This window comes from Balaenoptera acutorostrata, chromosome 1 (genome assembly GCF_949987535.1).
Source record: "Balaenoptera acutorostrata chromosome 1, mBalAcu1.1, whole genome shotgun sequence".
NCBI lineage: Eukaryota > Metazoa > Chordata > Mammalia > Artiodactyla > Balaenopteridae > Balaenoptera > Balaenoptera acutorostrata.
In genome coordinates, this window is record NC_080064.1 from 66,407,248 (window position 1) to 66,430,908 (window position 23,661).

General features: G+C 36.3%; 1 protein-coding gene across 1 annotated transcript in view; it reads left to right on the forward strand.

Moving 5' to 3' along the window:
• The window catches only part of MSH4 (mutS homolog 4), a 99,210-nt gene that overhangs the window by 37,016 nt on the left and 38,533 nt on the right, over window positions 1–23,661 (forward strand). Inside the window, exon 9 of the mRNA XM_007182352.3 lies at window positions 15,862–15,936. Within this exon, the coding sequence (XP_007182414.2) occupies window positions 15,862–15,936 (75 nt within the window). The remainder of the gene's footprint in view (window positions 1–15,861; window positions 15,937–23,661) is intronic.

The following is a 23,661-nucleotide window of genomic DNA, read 5'->3' on the forward strand; positions in this document are numbered from 1 at the left end:
ATTATATGGAAAAGTTTTGGATGTTGGGCAGGCAGATAATTGGAAGTTTCCTTAAATAATTGAAACACCTTAAAATTCAATATATGCAAATGAGAGGTAACCTAGACCAACTGATGTCTGGAACAAAATTAGTTGGTTTCATACAATGAGGTTAGAAGCATTCCTTCCTCTTCAGTTTTCTCATAGTGTTTGTGTAGAACTGGTACTATTTCTTCCTTAAATGTTTGGTAGAATTCACAAATGAAGCCATTAAAACTTGGAATTTTCTTTGTAGGAATGTTTTTGACTCTAAATTCAACTTCTTAAATATTTAATAGATATGATGCTATTCAGGTTACCTGTTTTCTTCTTCTTTTTTTTTTTTTTTTGCCACACAGCTTGTGGGATCTTAGTTCCCTGACCAGGGATTTGAACCTACACCCTCAGCAGTGAAAGTGCAGAGTCCTAACCACTGAACCACCAGGGAATTCCCAGAATACCTTACTTTTAATTAGGGTGTTTATTTCATTTGTACTTAATGAGATTATTGATATGTTTTGATTTAAATCTGCCATCATGGTACCTTTTTTCTATTTGCTTTCTTCTCCTTTTCTTCTCCCTTCCTTTGGATTAACTGAATATTTTTTATGATCCCATTTTACTCCTCTGTTGATTTATTGGATAGAACTCATTGTTTTGTTATTTTAATGGTTGCTTTCAGGTTTATAGAATACATCTTTAGCTGAATTCAGTCTACCTTCAAATAATATTACGTCACTTCACATATGGTATAAGAACCACAGAGTAGTGGCAACAAAAGCAAAAATAACACAAGTTGGGAGTACATCCAACTAAAAAACTTCTGCACAGCAAAAGAAATAACCAATAAAGTGAAAATGTAACTCCAGAATTGGAGAAAATATTTGCAAATCATATATCTGATAAGGAGTTAATATTCAAAATATATAAAGAACTCATATAACTCATTAGCAAAAAACCAAACAATCTGATTAAAAAATGGTCAGAGGAACCAAATAGATATTTTTCCAAAGAAGACATATGAATGACTAGCAGGTGCGTGAAAAGGTGTTCAGCATCACTAATCATCAGGATAATGCAAATCAAAACCGCAATGAGATATCACCTCTCACTTTTTTAGAATGCCTGTCATCAAAAGGATATAAGATAGCAAGTGTTGGTGAGGATGTGGAGAAAAAGGAACCCTTGTGCATTATTGATGGAATGTAAATTAGTGCAGCTAAATTTATGGAAAAGAGTATAGCAGTTCCTCAAAAAATTTAAAAAATAGAACTACCATATGATCTAGCAATCCCACTTCTAAGTATATATCTAAATGAAATAGAAGCAGGATGCTGAAGAGATATCTGCACTCCCATGTTCATTGCAGCATTATTCACAATAGCCAAGATACAGACAGACACACACTGGAATATTATGCAGTCGTGAGAAAGAAGGAAATACTTCCATTTGTGGCAACAAGGGTAGCATTGAGGGCATTATGCTAAGTGAAATAAGCCAGACAGAAAAAGATAAATACTGCATGGTTTCGTGTATGAGAAATCTAAAAAAAAAAAAAAAAAAAAAGCAAACTCACAGAAAGAGAGAGTAGAAAAGTTGTTGCCAGGGCTTGCAGATCAGGGAAATAGGAAGAGGTGGGTAAAAGGGTACAAACTTTCAACTATAAGATGAATAAGATCTGCAGATCAAATGTAAAACATGGTGACTATAGTTGATAACACTATTGTATAATTGAAATTTGCCAAGAGAGTAAATCTTAAATGTTCTCACATACAAAAAGAAAGATAAATATGTGAGGTGATGGATGTGTTAATTAACTAGATGGGGGGATCCTTTTGCAATGTATATGTACATCAAATCAACACAATGTACACTTTAAATATCTTATAATTTTATATGTCAATTATACCTCAATAAACCTGAAAAAGAAAACCTTATGGTAGTATGCTGCCATTCCCCCAATTCCTCCCACTGAGCTATTGTCATATATTTTATTTCTACATATATCACAGTTTATTTTTTAAAACATAACAGCTTTATCAAGGTAGAATTCACAAAGCATACACTTCACCCATTTGAAGTATACAATTTAACCATGTTTTGTATATTCATAGTTGTACAACAAACACTACAGTCAATTTTAGAACGTATTCATCACCACAAAAAGCAACGCTGTACCCGTTAGCAATCACTTTCCATTCCTCCCAATCCTCTTCCCCCCAGTTCTTGGCATTTCTAATCTATCTGTTCCTTTAGATTTGCCTATTCTTGACATTTCATATAAATAGAATCACACAATATGTAGTCTCTTACGTTTGGCTTTTTTCACTTAGCATAATGTTTCAGGTTAATTCATATTGTAGCATACATCAATATTTGATTCTTTTTATTGATAAATAATATTCCATTGTATAGATATAGCACATTTTGTTTATCTGTTTATCAGTTGATGAACATTTGAGTTGTTTGCACTTTTGATTATTAATAATGCTGCTATGAATATTTATATACAAGTTTTTGTGTGGATGTAAGTTTTTGTTTATCTTGGATCTATACCTAGAGTGGAATTGCTGGGTCATATGGTAACTCTACGTTTAATTGTTTGAGGAACTGCCAGACTGTTTTCCAAAGTGACTATCGTTCTACATTTCCACCAGCAGTCTATGAGGGTCCCAATTTCTCCACATCCTTGCCAACATTTGTTATTATCTGACTTTTTGATTCTAGTCATCCTAGTGGGTATGAAGTAGTCTCTTGTGGTTTTTATTTGCATTTCGCTGATATGACTAATGATGTTGAGCACCTTTTCTTGTGCTTATTGGCCATTTGTATATCTTCCTTGGAGAAATGTTTACTCATATCCTTTGCTAATTTAGATTGGATTGTATTTTTATTATTGAGTTGTAAGAGTTCTTTATATATTCTGGATATAAGTCCCTTATTGTATACATGATTTACAAATATTTTCTACCATTTATTGGGTTGTCTTTTCATTTTCTTGATATATCCTTTGATATTACGTGTTAATTCCCTTCCAGAAGGAAGACTATTTAGCTTTCTTTCCTTTTCCTTCTATAAACATGGACACTTCCCTACTTCCCCTCACCCAGTAAGGTTATAACATAATTTTAGTTAGATCAAAATGATTATGACTATCCATGCTACACAGAACTGAGCATGCACAACTTTTTACATTTTTCCCCTAGAATTAATAACTTTTTCTTTGTGTGGTTTACCTTGTACTTTCACTAATTCAAGCATAGATGTTTTCACCAATTATCTAAATATCCTTTCAGTGTATTCTAAATATCCTCTCAGTATTCATTCATTCACTTCAGGTACTCAGTCAGTTTCAACCTCTGGAAGATGTCTCTCCCACGGGTTCCAAACTTTTTCCAATCTGGATTGGTTACGTCTCTTTCGCTAGTATACAGCTATGACCCCAGATTTCTCTTCAACATCGCTGTTTGTCTTTCCTGTGTTGGATCTCTCTTTTTTTTTTAATATTTGTTTATTTATTTTATTTTTGGCTGCATTGGGTCTTAGTTGTGGCACGCAGGATCCTCCGCTGTGGCGCGCAGGCTCCTTGTTGCAGCACATGGGCTTCTCTCTAGTTGTGGCCCACATGGTCAGTAGTTGCAGTGCGTGGGCTTAGTTGCCTCTCAGCATGTGGGATCTTAGTTCCCCGACCAGGGATCCAACTCACGTCCCCTGCATTGGAGGGCAGATTCTTAACCACTGGGCCATCAGGGAAGTCCTGGATCTCTTGTTATTTATATCCCAAGTCTTCCTCTGTTTTGACTTACTCTCTTCTTTTCATGGAGCACATTTTTTAGTAACTTTTTGAGAAAGAGTGAGACTTTATATGTCTGAAATGTTTTATCATTTCCTCATGATTGATTGATAGTTTTGCTGAAAATAGAATTCGTCAGGAAGTAATTTTCCTTCAGAATTTAGGAGGCATTTCCCCACTGTCTTGTAGCTTATAATGTTCCTACTGAGAAGTTGAAACCATTGAGACTCCTGAATTTTGGATATGACTGACATATGTTCCCCCTCCATTCTCTGGAAGCATGTAAGACCTTTTGGTTTCAGCATCTTTAGGAAGTGAAAATAAAAATTAAATAAAATCTCAAATCTTCAGAAAATTTGCAAGTACATTACAAAGAACTTATTTTCCTGAAAATTTTAAGAGTTAGTTGCTGACATGATGCTCTGTCACTCTCAAATACGTTAGTATTTCTTACAACAAGGATATTCTCCTATTCAACCACAGTACACCTTCAAAATAAGGAAATTAACGATGATAATACCATTTAATAACATTAAATCCTCAGACCCCATTCAGGTTTTTCCAATTTTGTCAATAATATCCTTTATTATTATTTTTTAAGATGTATTTATTTTATTTATTTTTGGCTGCATCGGGTCTTAGTTGTGGCATGAGGGATCTTCGTTGAGGCATGCGGGATCTTTTGTTGCGGCACGCAGGCTTCTCTCTAGTTTTGGCGTGCAGGCTCCAGGGCACATGGGCTCTGTAGTTATGGCACGCAGGTTCCAGAGTGTGTGGGCTCTGTAGTTTGCAGCATGCAGGCTCTCTAGTTGAGGCGCGCACAGGCTTAGTTGCCCCACGGCATGTGGGATCTTAGTTCCCTGACCAGGGATCGAACCTGCGTCCCCTGCATCGTAAGGCAGATTCTTTACCACTAGACCACCAGGGAAGTCTCGCCAATAATGTCCTTTTAGAAAAAGGATTCAGTTAAGAATCAAGCATTGCCTTTAGTTTTTGTGTGTATTTAGTCTTCAATCATGACCTTGACACTTGAAAATTACGGGTATGTATTTTCTCTCAATTTGGGTTTGTCTGATGTTTCCTCATCATTAGATTCAGGTAACATTTTATTATAGGAAAGAATTAATTATCAGATTATACCTGAGAGCAGTCTCTTTGTTGTCACCTTGTGTAATGTGTAGTATTACACAGTCATACATATTCATAATTTAGTTTCGCTGGCTATAAGAATTAGTAATATACCATTGACCCTTGAACAACATGAGGTTTAGGGGTGCTGACCCCCTGCAAATTGAAAATCCTCATAATTTTTGGCCTCCCCCAAACTTAACTATTGATAGCCTACTGTTGACGGGAGTCCTTACTGATAACATAAACAGCTGATTAATACATATTTTGTATGTTATATGTTTTTATACTGTATTCATACAATAAAGTAAGCTAGAGAAAAGAAAACGTTATTAAGAAAATCATAAGGAAGAGAAAATACATCTCCAGTACATATGTGTATTTATTGAAAAAAATCTGCATTTAAGTGGACCCATGCAGTTCAAACCTGTGTTGTTCAAGGGTCAGCTGTACATGTTTTTGCATTAGACTGTTTCTGGTTATATTAAGAAAGGAATATCAATTTAGCCAGCTAACTCTCTGGGAAATATCTGTGATTAAATAACCAGCTTCTGTAATCAGTTTGACTGTCAGATTTTAGAAAAACCCAGTGGGCTAAGTGTAAGGTAATTCTGTAAACTGAGAATCTGGAATCTTTTTTCCAGTCTAGAAAAGGCAATCTGTAACTAGCTCCATAAGGTTTTTATGGGCCAGTGTTACTTCCCACCCTTTTTAGTTTTGGGGGAATCAGTCATAGTTGTACATTTTTTCCTTAACCAGCACATCTGTCGTTTGTGGAGGCTTTTTAAAAAATACTTTCCACACCTGAAACTAACACAACATTGTAAATCAACTATACTCCAATAAAACGTTTTAAAAAAAGGAAAAAAAGGAAAAAAATAAAGTAAAAAAAATACTTTTCAGATGAGATATACTAACTTTTAAGGAAACTTAAGCAATATATTGACTTTATACATAATTCATGAATTTCAGTATTCCTTATACTGTTTCTCAGTTGCTGTTTCCTTAACCATCTGGAGATATATTTTAAATGAGGCTTTTCCTTCGTTTAATATAAGCATGTATATATATCTTAATTAAACATGATATTTACTAAATTAGTTCAGACTTGTGCTGGTTAAATTGCATTATTTGCTTAAGCTTGTGGATGAACTAAATGTTCTTTTGGCTGAATTTTATGATTGGCTTAAACTTCTGAATGAACTAAATGTTCTCTGAAAATTTCCAGTATGGAATTGTTTGCCTAAGATGAATTCTCATATTTTCTCTTTAAGAATATTGACTTTAGAAAATGCATATTTTCTGATCATAAGTATTCATTGAGAATAAAACTTAAATTTATTATTTTAATTAATCCAAATGTCTTTTCTTTTTATGCAGTATTTATAACCTTACAATTTAATGTATTGCATTAAGAATGTTTGTGTTTTCCATTATAAACATCCAAAATACTTCCTGCAACATTTGAAAACTTTGATATCAAAGAATTTTTTTCAAGTTTTTACCCAAGTTTCTTTGCTTTGTTTTGAATAACTTTTAATTTTTTTCCACAGATTTCAGACTGCCATATAGAGTATGTAGTACATGGCTCCTTCTTTAATTAATTCAACAAGTTATTTTACCAAGCATTGTAATGAGTGCTAGGGATACAGTAAGAAGTAAATCTCTAATCCAAAGGAATTTATAATTCATTTTGAGATTTTGGTTAAAAAAAAGCAATTACAGCATAGTATTATCAGGAACTGTAAGGGATCTGATATTCTACCCTACTTGCAAGCTAACAAGTTAGCCTGCCACAGTTTCATAAATGCTGACAGAAGACACAGACTCCTAGATCAGAGAGAAAGGACTTTATACTCACAATAGCAGTATCCAGAGTATCAACATTTTCTTGCCCTGATTCCCTAAGCTCCATTTCCCACAGGGCGATGTGAAGAGGGCTAGGTGATACCTGCACATACAGAGTTTTACAAGAGAGAATTGCTGATCTTAGGGAACCTGAATCTTTTATAATGGGCAGTAAGCATATTTGCCTGCTATTATGCAGGGAGGCACCATCTTTATCTTCTGAGACTGTAAGCAAACCTACCCTTTGCTCTACAAGGAGACACTATATCTTTCAAGGCTATTCACTATATAAACATCCTGGAAAAGTCTGTCCAGAACAAAGGCAGTCAGTGCCTTTGCTCATAAGATGTGCAAAAATGCAAAAGGCCAGTAGAGAATTGTCTCCCAGTTCTCCACAAAGAAACTCTTTCTCTTCTTGGCTTTAAGAAACAAGCTGTAAAGAGACTGTATTAGTGCTCTATTGCTGCATAACAAATGACCTCAACTATAGCAGCTTAAAACTACACATATTTATTATCTCACAGTTTCTGTCAGTTAGGAGTCTATGCATATCTTAGCTTGGTTCTCTGCTTAGGGTCTTACAAACTGCAGTTAAGGTGTCATTCAGGGCTGGATACTCATCTGGAGTACTCACCTAGGGAAGGGTCTGCCTCTCTGCTCATGTGGTATGGGCAACACTTAGTACCTTGCAGCTGTAAGATTCATTGCAGTTTACTTTTTCAAAGCCATTAAGGTAGGAAGAGATTGGAAGGAGAGACAGAGAAAGAAGAAACAGGAAATCACTAGTGATATAAGAGGTTAAGAGAGTACCTGTGTAAATATAGTAAGACAACTCCTCCACAGCAGGATTTCTCAAACTTGGCACTATTGACATGTTGGGATGGATAATTCTTTTACTGTTCTGTGTGTTCTAAAATGTTTAGCAGTATTCATAGCTTCTACCCACTAGATGCCAGTAGAATCCAATTGTTATACCCAATTGTTACAGCCAGAAATGTATTCAGGCATTACAACAGTGAACACCCATGTGATGACCACTCAGTTAAGGAACAGATATTGCCAGGACTTCAGAACTCCCCTTCTGTTCCTTCCTGTTCATTATTCTCTACCTCCCTCCAAAAAGAAACCACTTTTTATTATAAATTACTTTTTTGTTTTCCTTTATAACTTAGTTTTACCTGTTCTTTTAAAAACTTTAAATATAAGGAATCATTCAGTGTGTATTTTTTATATCTGGCTTCTTCTATCCAACATTGTGTTTGTAAGATTTAGTCATGTTGCATGTAGCTATAGCTTATTTATTTCCATTGCTATATAGTATTCCACTGTATGAGTAAGAGAGTATGCCATTATTCAGTTCACTGTTGTTGGACTTCTGAGTTGTTGGCAGGTTTTGGCAATTAGAAATAATACTGCTTAATCATTTTATACCTGCTTCTTAATAAAATTTTGAACATATTTTTATTGGGTACATAGGAATGGAACTTCTGAGTCTTGAGGTGTATCTTCAACTTCAGTTGAACTTTTGGCAAACATGATGTTTGCCAAAATGTTTTTCAAAATGATTGTACTAATTTACAGTCCCATCAGGAGGGTATGAGAAGTCCCATTGCTCTTATCCAAAACCTGATATTGTCAGTTTAAAAATCTAGCCATAGTGGTTGGTAGATAGTAGTATTTCATTGTGGTTTTAATTTGCATTTTCCTGTTAATGAGGTTGAACACCCTTTCATATGTATATTGACCATTTGACTATCTTCTTTTCTGAAGGTCTTGCCCATTTTTCTATTGAGTTATGATCTTTTTTGATTTGTAGAGCTGTTTATATAAGCCCTTCATTGCTTCTGTGTTGCGAATATCTTCTCCCACTTTGTAATTGGCTTTTTTTGCTCAGTATTGTGGAGTAGACATTGTTGTTGTGCCACCCGCATCTCCTTGGTATTCACTTTCGTGTATGGAAGGCTTCTCACTGCAAGCAAGCAGAAACTTTCTGCCTGAGGACTTTCTCTGGCCACAGGAGAGACTAGAGAGTAATCAGGGAGTTGCTGACCCACTGATAGGTCTTGACGAATACTGAACTGAAGTTGGTGAATAAATGCCCCATTTTCCTTACCTCTGGAAGTAGTTTCTGAAGCTTACTTTACACCATCTCTGAGAGGTCTCCAGCAGGATTGAGCCACGGTACCATACACTGGTAACCGGATCATCATTACATCCTATATTGATGTTCTTCCCTTGCCTTCTTACTTCCCCACTCTCTTGCCTATACTTCCTGGAATTACTTTTCAAATAAATTATTTGGTTTCTAAAAATTGGTTTTTGGAGAACCTATCCTGCATCAGTGGTGTCTTTTGATGAATAGAAATTCTTTTTTTATGATTCATTATTTTGTATATATTATGAAACAGTCACCACAGTAAGTCTAGTTAACATCCATCCCCATGCATAGTTCTAAATTTTTTTCTCGTGATGAGGACTTTAAGACCTACACTCTTAGTAACTTTCAAATATGCAATACAGTGTCATTAACTATAGTCACCATGCCACATATTACATCCTCACGACTTATTTATTTTATAGCTGGAAGTTTGTACCTTTTGACCTTCTTCTCCCATTTTGCCTCTCCCCCACATCCTAACTCTGGCAACCACCAATCTGTTCCCTGTATTTATGAGTTTGGTTTTTTGTTTGTTTTTAGATCCATGTACAAGTGAGATCATGTGGTATTTGTCTCTGTCTGACTTATTAGAAGTCTTTAATTTAAATGTAGTCTAGTTTATTTCTTTCCTTTATAGTTAGTGTTTGTGGTATCCTGCTTAAGAAGTCTTTACCTACCCCAGTGTCTTGATTGTACCCATGGGATTTTAATTTATGGAGATCACTGAGTGATGACATGGAGAGGCTAATGCCATTTTTTTTTTAAAGGAATTCCTTTATTTTTATTATTTATTTATTTATTTATTTTTGGTTGTGTTGGGTCTTTGTTTCTGTGCAAGGGCTTTCTCTAGTCGTGGCAAGCGGAGGCCACTCTTCATTGCGGTGCACGGGCCTCTCACTATCGTGGCCTCTCTTGTTGCGGAGCACAAGCTCCAGACATGCAGGCTCAGTAGCTGTGGCTCATGGGCCTAGTTGCTCCGCGGCATGTGGGATCTTCCCAGACCAGGGCTCGAACCCATGTCCCCTGCATTGGCAGGCAGATTCTCAACCACTGCACCACCACGGAAGCCCAGCTAATGCCATTTAAAGGCTATATATATATTTTTTTTTTAATCTAAATTTATTTATTTATTTATTTTTGGCTGCATTGCCTCTTTGTTGCTGTGCGCGGGCTTTCTCTAGTTGCGGTGAGCGGGGGCTACTCTTCGTTGTGGTGCGTGGTCTTCTCATTGCGGTGGCTTCTCTTGTTGTGGAGCACAGGCTCAGTAGTTGTGGCACATGGACTTAGTTGCTCCGCGGCATGTGGACTCTTCCCGGACCAGGGCTCGAACCCATGTCCTCTGTGTTGGCAGGCGGGTTCTTAACCACTGCACCACCAGGGAAGTCCAAAGGATATTCTTATTACTTGCAATTCCTGAGAGAAAGAAGTACGTCATGCAGAATCACATGGGAGGTACCAGGATTACTCAGGAGGTGGAGGACTGGGGGAAAAATATTGCAAAACCCTAAATTACTGCAGTAGTAGGAACTTGTTAGGTGAAAACGTCCCCTATTTGGTAAGAAGCAAAACACATATGGTGGGATTTGTGGTTGGAGTATTTGTAATGTGATTTTTGTGTGCCCACAAAAACCAGACCATGGGGGAGATGTAAACAACTTGGCCATTAGTTTGAACCTGTGATTAATGTGTGCCAAATCATCAATTATGAAACTTATAGAAGTTTGGTTAGAATATCCAAGGTAATGAGAGTATTCTTCTTTGTTATATTCCAGATGCTTTATTGTTTTATGTTTAGATCTACAGTCCACCTGGAATTGATATTTGTATGTGGTGTGAAGAAGGGGCCATATTTAATTTTTTGTTGTACAGATTCATGATCGTATTGGTACCATTTATGGAGAAGACTTTCCTTTGCCTACTGCTCCACAGTCAACCTTTGTCATAAATCAAGTGCCCATATATGATTTTCTTTCTAGACTCTATTCTATACCATTGGTCTCTCTGTCTGCCCTTGTGCTGATACCACAGTTTCTTAATTACTCTATTGTAAGTTGATATTCATTAGTCTTTCCATGCTGTTCTTCTTCAAGAGTATCTTGGCTATTTTTGGAAGATGTTCTTCTTTGGTAATAGTGATGATAATTGTCTTATGTTTGGTGAATTTTATTTATTTTTAATCTTCCATTTAGTTTCAGTGATTCATTATAAGAGAGCATGAGATAACTTGTTTTGGGGCTAACAACATTCATTTGAGTATTTCTTCTAAATTGATCCATATAGTCTTGGAAAAGTCCAGGTATTGTGCAATGGGGATATAGGTTAGGAGGCTTCAAAGAGAAATTGCTCATAGCAATACAAGCTTACCTCAGGAAACAAGAAAAATCTCAAATAAACAACCTAATGTTACACCTAAAGCAACTAGAGAAAGAACAAACAAAACCCAAAGTTAATGGAAGGAAAGAAATCATAAAGATCAGAGCAGAAATAAATGAAATAGAGACTAAAAAAAACAGAAAAGATCAACAAAACTAAAAGCCGGTTCTTTGAAAAGATAAACAAAATTGATAAATCTTTAGCCAGACTCATCAAGAAAAAAGCGAGAGGGCTCAAATCAATAAAATTAGAAATGAAAAAGAAGTTACAACTGACACCACAGAAATAAAAAGGGCCATAAGAGATTACTACAAGCAACTATATGCCAATAAAATGGACAACCTAGAAGAAATGGACACATTTTTAGAAAGATACAATCTTCCAAGACTGTACCAGCAAGAAGTAGAAAACATGAACAAACCAGTTACAAGTACTGAAATTGAATCTGAGGTTAAAAATCTCCCCTCAAACAAAAGTCCAGGACCAGATGGCTTCACAGGGGAATTCTGTCAAACATTTAGAGAAGAGTTAACACCTGTCCTTCTGAAACTATTCCAAAAAATTTCAGAGGAAGGAACACTTCCAAACTCATTCTATAAAGCCACCATCACCCTGATATCAAAACCAGACAACGATACCATAAAGAAAAAATTACAGGCCAGTATCACTGATGAACATAGATGCAAAAATCCTCAACAAATTCCTAGCAAACCAAATCCAACAATACATTAAAAGGATCATACACCATATTCAAGTGGGATTTATCCCAGGGATGCAAGGATTTTTCAATATCCACAAATCAATCAGTATGAGACACCACATTAACAAAATGAAGAATAAAAACCATGTGATCATCTCAATAGATGCAGAAAAAGCTTTTGATAAAATTCAACATCCATTTATGATAAAAAATCTCCAGAAAGTGGGCATAGAGAGAACCTACCTCAACATATTATAAAGACCATATATGACAAATCCACAGCTAACATCATACTCATTGGTGAAAAGCTGAAAGCATTTCCTCTAAGATCAGGAACAAGACAAGGATGTCAACTCTCGCCACTTCTATTCAACATCATTTTGGAAGTCCTATCCATGGCAATCAGAGAAAAAAAGGAATCCAAATTGGAAAAGAAGTAAAACTGTCACTGTTTGCAGATGACATGATAGCAGACATAGAAAATCCTGAAGATACTAGAGCTCATCAATGAATTTGTTAAAGTTGTAGGATACAGAAGTAGTACACAGAAATCTGTTGCATTTCTATACACTAACAATGAAAGTTCAGAAAGAGAAATTAAGGAAACAGTCCTATTTACCATCACATCAGAAAGGATAAAATACCAGGAATAAACCTTTCTAAGGAGGCAACGGACCTATACTCCAAAAACTATGAGACACTGATGAACGAAACTGAAGATGACACAAACAGATGGAAAGATATCCATGTTCTTGGGTTGGAAGAATCAATATTGTGAAAATGACTATACTACCCAAGGCAATCTACAGATTCAGTGCAATCCCTATCATATTACCAATGGCATTTTTCACAGAACTAGAACAAAATTTTTAAAATTTTGTATGGAAACACAAAAGACCCTGAATAGCCAAAGCAATCTTGAGAAAGAAAAGTGGAGGTGGAGGAATCAGGTCCCCTGACTTCGGACTGTACTACAAAGCTACAGTAATCAAAACAGTGTGGTACTGGCACAAAAACAGAGATATATAGATCAATGGAACAGGACAGAAAGCCCAGAGATAAACCCACGCACTTATGGTCAATTAATCTATGACAGAGGAGGCAGGAATATGTAATGCACAAAAGACAGTCCCTTCAATAAGTGGTGCTGGGAAAACTGGACACCTACATGTAAAAGAATGAAATTAGAACATTCTCTAACACCATACAGAAAATAAACTCAAAATGGATTAAAGACCTAAATGTAAGACCAGGTACTATAAAACTCTTAGAGGAAAACATAGGCAGAACACACTTTGACATAAATCACAGCAGTATCTTTTTGGATCCATCTCCTAGAGTAATGGAAGTAAAACCAAAAATAAATAAATGGGACCTAATTAAATTTAAAAGTTTTTGTGCAGTAAAGGGAACCATAAAAAAAGAAAAAAGACAACTTACAGAATGGGAGAAAAATATTTGCAAATGATGCGACTGACAAGGAATTAATCTCCAAAATATACAAACAGCTCATACAGCTCTATATCAAAAAACAAACAGCCCAATCAAAAAATGGGCAGAATGAGACTTCCCTGGTGGTCCAGTGGTTAAGAATTCACCTTGCAATGCAGGGGATGCCGGTTCGATCCCTGGTCAGGGAACTAAGATCCCACACGCTGCAGGGCAACTAAGCTTGCACGCCGTGTGCCGCAACTACAGAGCCCATGCTCTCTGGAGCCCATGTGCCACAACTACAGAGCCCACATGCTCTGGAGCCCGCATGCCACAACTAGAGAGAAGCCTGCGCACTGCGATGAAGAACCTGCATGCTGCAACGAAATATCCTGCATGCCGCAACTAACACCCAACAGAGGCTAAATAAATATTTTTTTAAAAATGGGCAGAAGATCTAAAAAGGCATTTTCTCAAAGAAGACATACAGATGGCCAAAAAGCACATGAACATTGCTAATTACTGGAGAAATGGAAATGAAAACTTCAGTGAGGTATCACCTCACACCAGTCAGAATGGCCATGATTAAAAAGTCTACAAATAATAAATGCTGGAGAGGGTGTGGAGGAAAGGGAACCCTCCTACACAGTTGGTGGGAATGTAAATTGGTACAGCCACTATGGAGAACAGTATGGTGGTTCCTTAAAAAACTAAAAATAGAGCTACCATATGATCCTGCAATCCTACTACTAGGCATATATCTGGAGAAAAACATTTCAAAAAGATACATGCACCAAGGGACTTCCCTGGTGGTGCAGTGGTTAAGAATCTGCCTGCCAGTGCAGAGGACATGGGTTCGAGCCCTGGTCTGGGAAGATCCCACATGCCACAGAGCAACTAAGCCCGTGCGCCACAACTACTGAGCCTGCGCTCTAGAGCCTGCAAGCCACAACTACTGAAGCCCGCGCACCTAGAGCCCGTGCTTCGCAACAAGATAAGCCACCACAATGAGAAAACCACGCACCGCAACAAAGAGTAACCCCTACTCGCTGCAGCTAGGGAGAGACCACGTGCAGCAACGAAGACCCAGTGCAGCCAAAAATAAATAAATAAATTTATTAAAGAAAAAAAAAACAGTAGCCAAGGCATGGAAGCAACCTAAGTGTCCATTGACAGATGAATGGATAAAGAAGATGTCATGTATACCCACACAGACAGACACACACACACACACACAATGGAATAATAGCCATAAAAAAGAATGAAATTACGCCGTTTGCAACAACATGGATGGACCTAGAGATTATCAAGATAAGTGAAGTAAGCGAGACAGAGAAAGAAAAATACCATATGATATCACTTATGTGGAATCCAAAGAATGACACAACGAAGTTATTTACAAAACAGAAATGGACTCACAAACGTAGAAAACAAACTTGTGGTTACTAAGTGGGAGAGGGAGAGGGATAAATTAGGAGTTTGGGATTAAAATATATACATTACTATATATAAAATAGAAAACCAGCAAGGGCCTACTATATAGCACATGGAAGTATACTCAATATCTTGTAATAACCTATAATGGAAGAGAATGTAAAAAAAGAATATGTATTACATATTATTTAATCTTTATATATTCTTGATATATTTATATATATGTAAAATGAACCACTTTGCTGTACACTTGAAACTAATACAACATTGTAAATCAACTATTTCAATAAAAATAACAAAACAGCTCTATATCAAGCACATTATATCGTAATTGTAATATCCTAAAACTCCTTGTCAGTATTGGTAAATTAGTCCATTCACAAACAGTCCTCATTTCCCCAGGTTTAGTACCACTGTTTGGCTTTGGAGATGGTATGATTTGATTTTTTAAAAATTTATTTATAAAATTTAGAATGTTGATGTTGCTTTATTTTGAAAAACTATAAATAGTTTGGACCGCTGGAATTATGAAAATTGTTTTACTTGCGTAAACAGGAACCGATGAGGGAAATTCATGTTCTATAACTATCTGGGAGGTTTGGATTCAGTTTTTCAAGTATCATCCATTTATCAGTGTCTTTTCTGCCGTTTAAAATTAATCTTAGTCTCTTAGTGCTGGTCAGTATTAAATTGTATCTCCTATTGCTACTGTAGGTTAAGCTGGACACAAAGGGTTTTATATAGAAATGAAAGTTGGATACAGTGAGGTGAACTCTTCTCACTGTCAGACTTACAGGAGACTAGTGCATTAGGCTTATCATGATGGGTCAGTAATTTGTAACCATTGTCTAGGCTGTTATCCTGCCTAGGTTGATAAATAAAAATGTATGGGAAATGTAAGTGTAGAATGTTCAAGAGGAAAACCCATTAATGTGTTAAATATTTATGGTGTCCACATTTGGATTTTTATCTTAATAGGTTAATGCAGCTGAATCAAAGATAACAAATTTAATATACCTAAAACATACCTTGGAACTCGTGGATCCTTTAAAGGTAATTTTTATGTGTATATGTTGTTTAAACATGTCTAGCATCAGCTTTTTTAAACTTTTTGTTTTGAAAAAATTTCATACGGTAAGTTGCGAGAATAGTATAATGAATTCCCATATTCTCTCTCTTTCCACACACAGCACACACACATATTATTGTCCTTATTATTACCTTACTGAACCATTTGAGAATAAGTTGCAGTACCTAAATGCTAAAGTGCATATCTCCTAAGAACAAAGATGTTCTCTTGCATAACCACAATATGATTTAAAAATTCAGGATATTTAACATTGGTAAAATACTATTAAGTTGACCCTTGAACAACATGGGGGTCAGGGACACCAACCCTGCGTGCAGTGGAAATTCTGCATATAACTTATTGTTGACCCTTTGAATATTCAGTTCCTCCACATCTGCAGTTCCTCTGTATCTGCAGTTCCATATCTGCAGATTCAACTAACCGCAGATCATGTAGTACTGTGGTATTTATTGTACTATTGAAAAAAATCCACCCATAACTGGACCCTCACAGTTCAAACCCGTGTTGTTCAAGGATCAACTGTATATTATATATAGCCTATATTCACATTTTTCCAGTTGTCCTAATACTGTTTTTATGGTATTTTTTTTTTCCTGGTACATGATCCAGTCAAGGACCATGCATTGTATTTAATGTCATGGTTTCTTTACACTTTTTTAAAGTGAAAAGTTTCTCAGCCTTTCTTTGCCTTTTGTGATACTGACATCTTGAAGAGTATAGGGTCAGTTTTTTTTTTAATATCTTTATTGGAATATAATTGGTTTCCAGTGTTGTGTTAGCTTCTGTTGTGCAACAAAGTGTATCAGCTACAAGTATACATATTTCCCCATATCCCCTCCCTCTTGCGCCTCCCTCCCACCCTCCCTATCTCACCCCTCGAGGTGGTCACAAAGCATCAAGCTGATCTCCCTGTGCTATGCAGCAGCTTTCCACTAGCCATCCATTATACATTTGGTAATGAATATATGTCAGTGCTACTCTCTTACTTCGTCCCAGCTTCCCCTTCCCCCTCTCTGTCCTCAAGTCCATTCTCTACATCTGCACCTTTATTCCTGCCCTGCCTCTAGTTTCATCAGTACCGTTTATTTAGATCCCATATATGTGTGTTAGCATACAATATTTCTTTTTGTCTTACTAACTTACTTCACTCTGTATGACACTCTAGGTCCCTCCACCTCAGTACACATAACTCAATTTCGCTCCTTTTTATGGCTGAGTAATATTCCGTTGTATATATGTGCCACATCTTCTTTATCCATTCATGTGTTGATGGACATTTAGCTTGCTTCCATGTCCTGGCAATTGTAAACAATGCTGCAGTGAACATTGTGGTACATGTATCTTTTTGAATTATGGTTTTCTCAGGGTATATGCCCAGTAGTGAGATTGCTGGGTCATATGGTAATTCTATTTTTAGTTTTCTAAGGAACCTCCATATTGTCCTCCATAGTGGATGTATCAATTTACATTCCCACCAACAGTGTAGGAGGAAACCCTTTTCTCCACACCCTCTCCAGCATTTATTGTTGGTACATTTTTTGATGATGACCATTGTGACCAGTGTGAGGAGATACCTCATTGTGGTTGTTTGCATTTCTCTAATGATTAGTGATGTTGAGCATCTTTTCATGTGTTTCTTGGCAATCTGTATGTCTTCTTTGGAGAAATGTCTATTTAGTCTTCTGCTCATTTTTGGATTAGGTTGTTTGTTTTTTTGATATTGAGCTACAGAGCTGCTTGTGTATTTTGGAGATTAATCCTTTGTCAGTTGCTTCATTTGCAAATATTTTCTCCCATTCTGATGGTTGTCTTTTTATCTTGTTTATGGTTTCCTTTGCTGTGCAAAAGCTTGAACTTTAATTAGGTCCCATTTGTTTACTTTTGATTTTATTTCCATTATTTCAGGAGGTGGGTCAAAAAAGATCTTGCTGTGATTTATGTCATAGAGTGTTCTGCCTATGTTTTCCTCTCAGAGTTTTATAGTATCTGGCCTTACATTTAGGTCTTTAATCCATTTTGAGTTTATTTTTGTGTATGGTGTTATGGAGTGTTCTAATTTCATTCTTTTACATGTAGCTGTCCACTTTTCCTAGCTCCACTTATTGAAGAGGCTGTCTTTTCTACATTGTATATTCTTGCCTCCTTTGTCAAAGATAAGGTGACTATATGTGCGTGGGTTTATCTCTGGGCTTTCTGTCCTGTTCCATTGATCTATATTTCTGTTTTGTGCCAGTACCATACTGTCTTGATTACTATAGCCTTGTAGTATATCTGAAGTCAGGGAGCCTGATTCCTCCAGTTCCATTTTTATTTCTCAAGGTTGCTTTTCGAGGTCTTTTGTGTTTCCATACAAATTGTCACATTTTTTGTTCTAGTTCTGTGAAAAATACCATTGGTAATTTGATAAGGATTGCACTGAATCTGTAGATGCTTTGGGTAATATAGTCACTTTCACAATGTTGATTCTTCCAATCCAAGAACATGGTATATCTTTCCATCTGTCTGTATTGTCTTTGATTTCTTTCATCAGTGTCTTATAGTTTTCTATATACAAGTCGTTGGCCTCCTTAGGTAAGTTTATTCCTCGGTATTTTATGTTTTTGTTGCAATGGTAAATGGGAGTGTTTCCTTGATTTCTCTTTCTGATTTTTTGTTGTTAGTGTATAGGAATGCAAGAGATTTCTGTGCATTAATTTTGTATCCTGCTAGTTTACCAAATTCATTGATTAGCTCTAGTAGTTTTCTGGTAGCATCTTTAGGATTTTCTATGTATAATATCATGTCATCTGTAAACAGTGACAGTTTCACTTCTTCTTTTCCTACTTGGATTCATTTCATTTCTTTTTCTTCTCTGACTGCCGTGGCTAAAACTTCCAAAACTATGTTGAATAATAGTGGTGAGAGTGGGCAACCTTGTCTTGTTCCTGATCTTAGAGGAAATGCTTTCAGTTTTTCACCATTGAGAATGATGTTGGCTGTAGGTTTGTCATATGGCTTTTATTATGTTGAGGTAGGTTCCCTCTATGCCCACTTTTTGGAGAGTTTTTGTTGTAAATGGGTGTTGAATGTTGTCAGAAGCTTTTTCTGCATCTATTGAGATTATCATGGTTTATATACTTCAGTTTCTTAATATGGTGTATCACATTGATTGATTTGCATATATTGAAGAATCCTTGCATTCCTGGGATAAACCCCACTTGATCATGGTGTATGATCCTTTTAATGTGCTGTTGGATTCTGTTTGCTAGTATTTTGTTGAGGATTTTTGCATCTGTGTTCCTCAGTGATATTGGCCTGTAGTTTTCTCTCTTTGTGATATCTTTGTCTGGTTTTGGTATCAGGGTGATGGTGGCCTCATAGAATGAGTTTAGGAGTGTTCCTCCCTCTGCTATATTTTGGGAGAGTTTGAGAAGGATAGGTGTTAGCTCTTCTCTAAATGTTTGATAGAATTCACCTTTGAAGCCATTTGGCCCTGGACTTCTGCTTGTTGGAAGATTGTTAATCACAGTTTCAATTTCAGTGCTTGTGATTGGTCTGTTCATGTTTTCTATTTCTTCCTGGTTCAATCCTGAAAAAGTATAACCATACTTTTGTAAGAATTTGTCTATTTCTTCCAGGTTGTCCCTTTTATTGGCATATAGTTGCTTGTAGTACACTCTCAGGATCCTTTGTATTTCTGCAGTGTCAGTAGTTGCTTGTCCTTTTTCATTTCTAATTCTGTTGATTTGAGTCTTCTCCCTTTTTTTTCTGATGAGTCTGGCTAATGGTCTATCAATTTTGTTTATCTTCTCAAAGAACCAGCTTTTACTTTTATTGATCTTTGCTATTGTTTCCTTCATTTCTTTTTATTTATATCTTATCTGGTCTTTATGATTTCTTTCCGTCTGCTAACTTTGAGTTGTTTTGTTCCTCTTTCTCTAATTGCTTTAGGTGTAAGGTTAGGTTGTTTGTTTGAGATTTTTCTTGTTTCTTAAGGTAGGATTGTGTTGCTATAAAATTCCCTCTTAGAACAGCTTTTGCTGCATCCCATAGGTTTTGGGTCATTGTGTTTTCATTGTCATTTGTTTCCAGGTATTTTTTGATTTCCTCTTTGATTTCTTCAGTGATCTCTTGGTTATTTAGTAGCGTATTGCTTAGCCTCCATGTGTTTATATTTTTTACAGATTTTTTTCCTGTAATTGATATCTAGTCTCATAGCGTTGTGGTTGGAAAAGATACTTGATATGATTTCAGTTTTCTTAAATTTACCAAGGCTTGATTTGTGACCCAAGATATGGTCTATCCTGGAGAATGTTCCATGAGCACTTGAGAAGAAAGTGTATTCTGTTGTTTTAGGATGGAATATCCTATAAATATCAATTAAGTCCATCTTGTTTAATGTGTCATTTAAAGCTTGTGTTTCCTTATTTATTTTCTGTTTGGATGATCTGTTGATTGGTGTAAGTGGGGTGTTAAAGTCATCTACTATTGTTGTGTTACTGTTGATTTCCCCTTTTATGGCTGTTTGCATTTGCCTTACGTATCGAGGTGCTCCTATGTTGGGTGCATACATATTTACAATTGTTATATCTTCTTCTTGGATTGATCCCTTGATCATTATGTAGTGTCCTTCCTTGTCTCTTGTAATAGTCTTTATTTTAATTTTATTTTGTCTGATATGACTATTGCTACTCCAGCTTTCTTTTGTTTTCCATTTGCATGGAATATCTTTTTCCATCCCCTTACTTTCAGTCTGTATGTGTCCCTTGTTCTGAAGTGGTCTCTTGTAGACAGCATATATATGGGTCTCGTTTTTGTATCCGTTCAGCCAGTCTGGGTCCCTTGGTTGGGGCATTTAATCCATTTACGTTTAAGATAATTATTGAAATGTATGTTCCTATTACATTATCTTAATTATTTTGGGTTTGTTTTTGTAAGTCGTTTCCTCCTCTTGTGTTTCCTGCCTAGAGAAGTTCCTTTAGCATTTGTTGTAAAGCTGGTTTGGTAGTGCTGAATTCTCTTAGCTTTTGCTTGTCTGTAAAGCTTTTGATTTCTCTGTCAAATCTGAATGTGATCCTTGCTGGGTAGAGTAATCTTGGTTGTAGGTTTTTCCCTTTCATCACTTTAAATATATCTTCCCACTCTCTTCTGGCCTGTACAGTTTCTGCTGAAATATCAGCTGTTAATCTTATGGGGATTCCCTTGTATGCTTTTTGTTGCTTTTCCCTTGTTGCTTTTAATATTTTTTCTTTGTGTTTAATTTTTGTTAGCTCGATTAATATGTGTCTTGGCATGTTTCTCCTTGGGTTTATCCTGTATGGGACTCTCTGTGCTTCCTGGACTTGGGTGGCTATTTCCTTTCCCATGTTGGGGAATTTTTCAACTATAATCTTTTCAAATATTTTCAGCTCCATTTTTTTCTTCTTCTTCTTCTTCTGGGACGCCTATAATTTGAATGTTGGTGTGCTTAATGTTGTCCCAGAGGTTTCGGAGACTGTCCTCCATTCTTTTCATTCTTTTTTCTTTACTCTGCTCTGCGACATTTATTTCCACCATTTTATCTTCCAGCTCTCTAATCCATTCTTCTGCCTCAGTTATTCTGCTATTGATTCCTTCTAGAGTGTTTTTTATTTCAGTTATTGTGTTGTTCATTAATGTTTGTTTGCTCTTTAGTTCTTCCAGGTCCTTGTTAAACGTTTCTTGTATTTTCTGTGTTGTATTTCCAAGATTTTGGATCATCTTTACTATCATTACTCTGAATTCTTTTTCAGTTAGTTTGCCTATTTCCTCTTCATTTATTCGGTCTTGTGCATTTTAATCTTGCTCCTTTGCCGGTAAGATATTTCTCTGTCTTCTTATTTTGTCTAATATACAGTATTTGAGGTCTCTTTTCCCTAGGCTGCAGGATCACAGTTCCTCTTACTTCTGTTCTCTGCCCCTGGTGGTGGTGTTGGTCCAGTGTCTTGTGTAGGTATCCTGATGCGTTCTGGTGGGTGGAGCTGAGTCTTTTCCCTCTGATGAGCAGGGCCGTGTCAGGTGATTTGTTTTGGGGTGTTTGTTAGCTTAGTATGACTTTAGATAGTCTGTGTGCTGATGGGTGGGTTTGTGTTCCTGTCTTGTTTGTTGTTTGGTATGACGTGTCCAGTGCTGGGAGCTGCTGGCAGTTGGGTGGACCTGGGTCTTGGATTCAGATAGAGGCCTCAGTGAGAGCTCTTGGCAGTTAATCTTCCCTGGGACCAGGAATTCTCTGGTAGTCCAGCATCCTGGATTCAGTGCTGCCATTCCAGAGCCTCAGGCCCATCTTCTGGTCGAGGAACCAAGACCCCGCAAGTCACTTATCCTGGCAATAAAGGGGATTAAAAAAAAAAAAAAAGACTAACAAAACCCCAGACAAATGGTAAAAAGTAAAATCAAACAAATGGAAACAGAAGCAAGGAAACATGCCACACACACAGAAAAGAAACAAAAACAGAACCAAATAAATCAAATAGCAGGAGAACAACCAGACAAACAGAAGAACCCAAGAATGAAATCAATTAAGAGGAAAGCTGACAAAAACCCAAAACCAAAAAGCAAAACCAAAGCAGAATTCTAACTGAAGAATGAAGCAAAGAAACAAAACAAACCGACAAAAATGGTATAAAAAAAAAAAAGAAAAAGAGAAAGGGGAAAAAAGACAGAACAACAGAAAAACAATGTAGAAATAGAAATATATTTTAAAAAATAGAAAGTATATTAAAGAAAGAAAAAGAAGGCAAACAGAACCCTGGAGAAATTGTAAAAACAAAACCAGAAACAAGGAAACACACAGACACATGTAAGAAACAAAACAGAGCCAAATAAAACAAAAATCAAGAGAACAACCAGAGAAATACAAGAACTCAAAAATGAAATCAAACAATTAGGATTAAAACTAACATAAACACATAACCTAAAAACCAAACCAGTGTGCCAAACGAATAAAGCAAGGAAACAGAACTGATAAAAATAATTTAAAAATAATAAAATAAAATAAAATAAAAAGGGAAAAAACACAGGCAACAGAAAAGCAAAGTAGAAATGGAAATATAAAAAAAAAGAAAAAAGAAAAAAAAGAAAAATATATTAAAGAAAAAGAGGAAGGAAAAAAATAAGGGAAAAGAACACAGAACAACATAAAAGCAAAGTGAAAATAGAAATTTATAAAAAAATAAAAATAAAAATATTTTATAAACCATGGAGATCCCAGAAGACTGAATTTAAATAAAAACAAAACTAAACAACAAACAAACAAAAAGAAAAAAAAGCTAGAGCCAACAACAGAATGAATCAAAACGTAATAAAATTAATAGTAATAATTATGTTTCCCTGGAATCTCCACTGTAAGTGTCCTTACATGCCATGAGCCACAGCTCACCTCTGCCTCCCCAAGAGGCCCTCCTCTGCCTCTGGGCTGATCTCTGGACCTGCTGTGTGCCCTGTGGGGATCACTCAGACTCTGATCTGGCCCAGTTCCTGCATGTGCTTGCCCCGAAAGTCCACAGCTGCCAGAGCTAGACCGTTTTCATTTGTGGGAACACTCATTGTCTACTCAGATATTCTATAAAAACAGGGTCTTCCTAGTGGGGATTTGATCTGCAGCTTGTACAGCTGATGGAAAGATTTTCGATCTTCTTCCTTAGTCACCCTGTCCCTGGGGTTCAGCTTTGGTTTTATCCCCACCTCTGCAT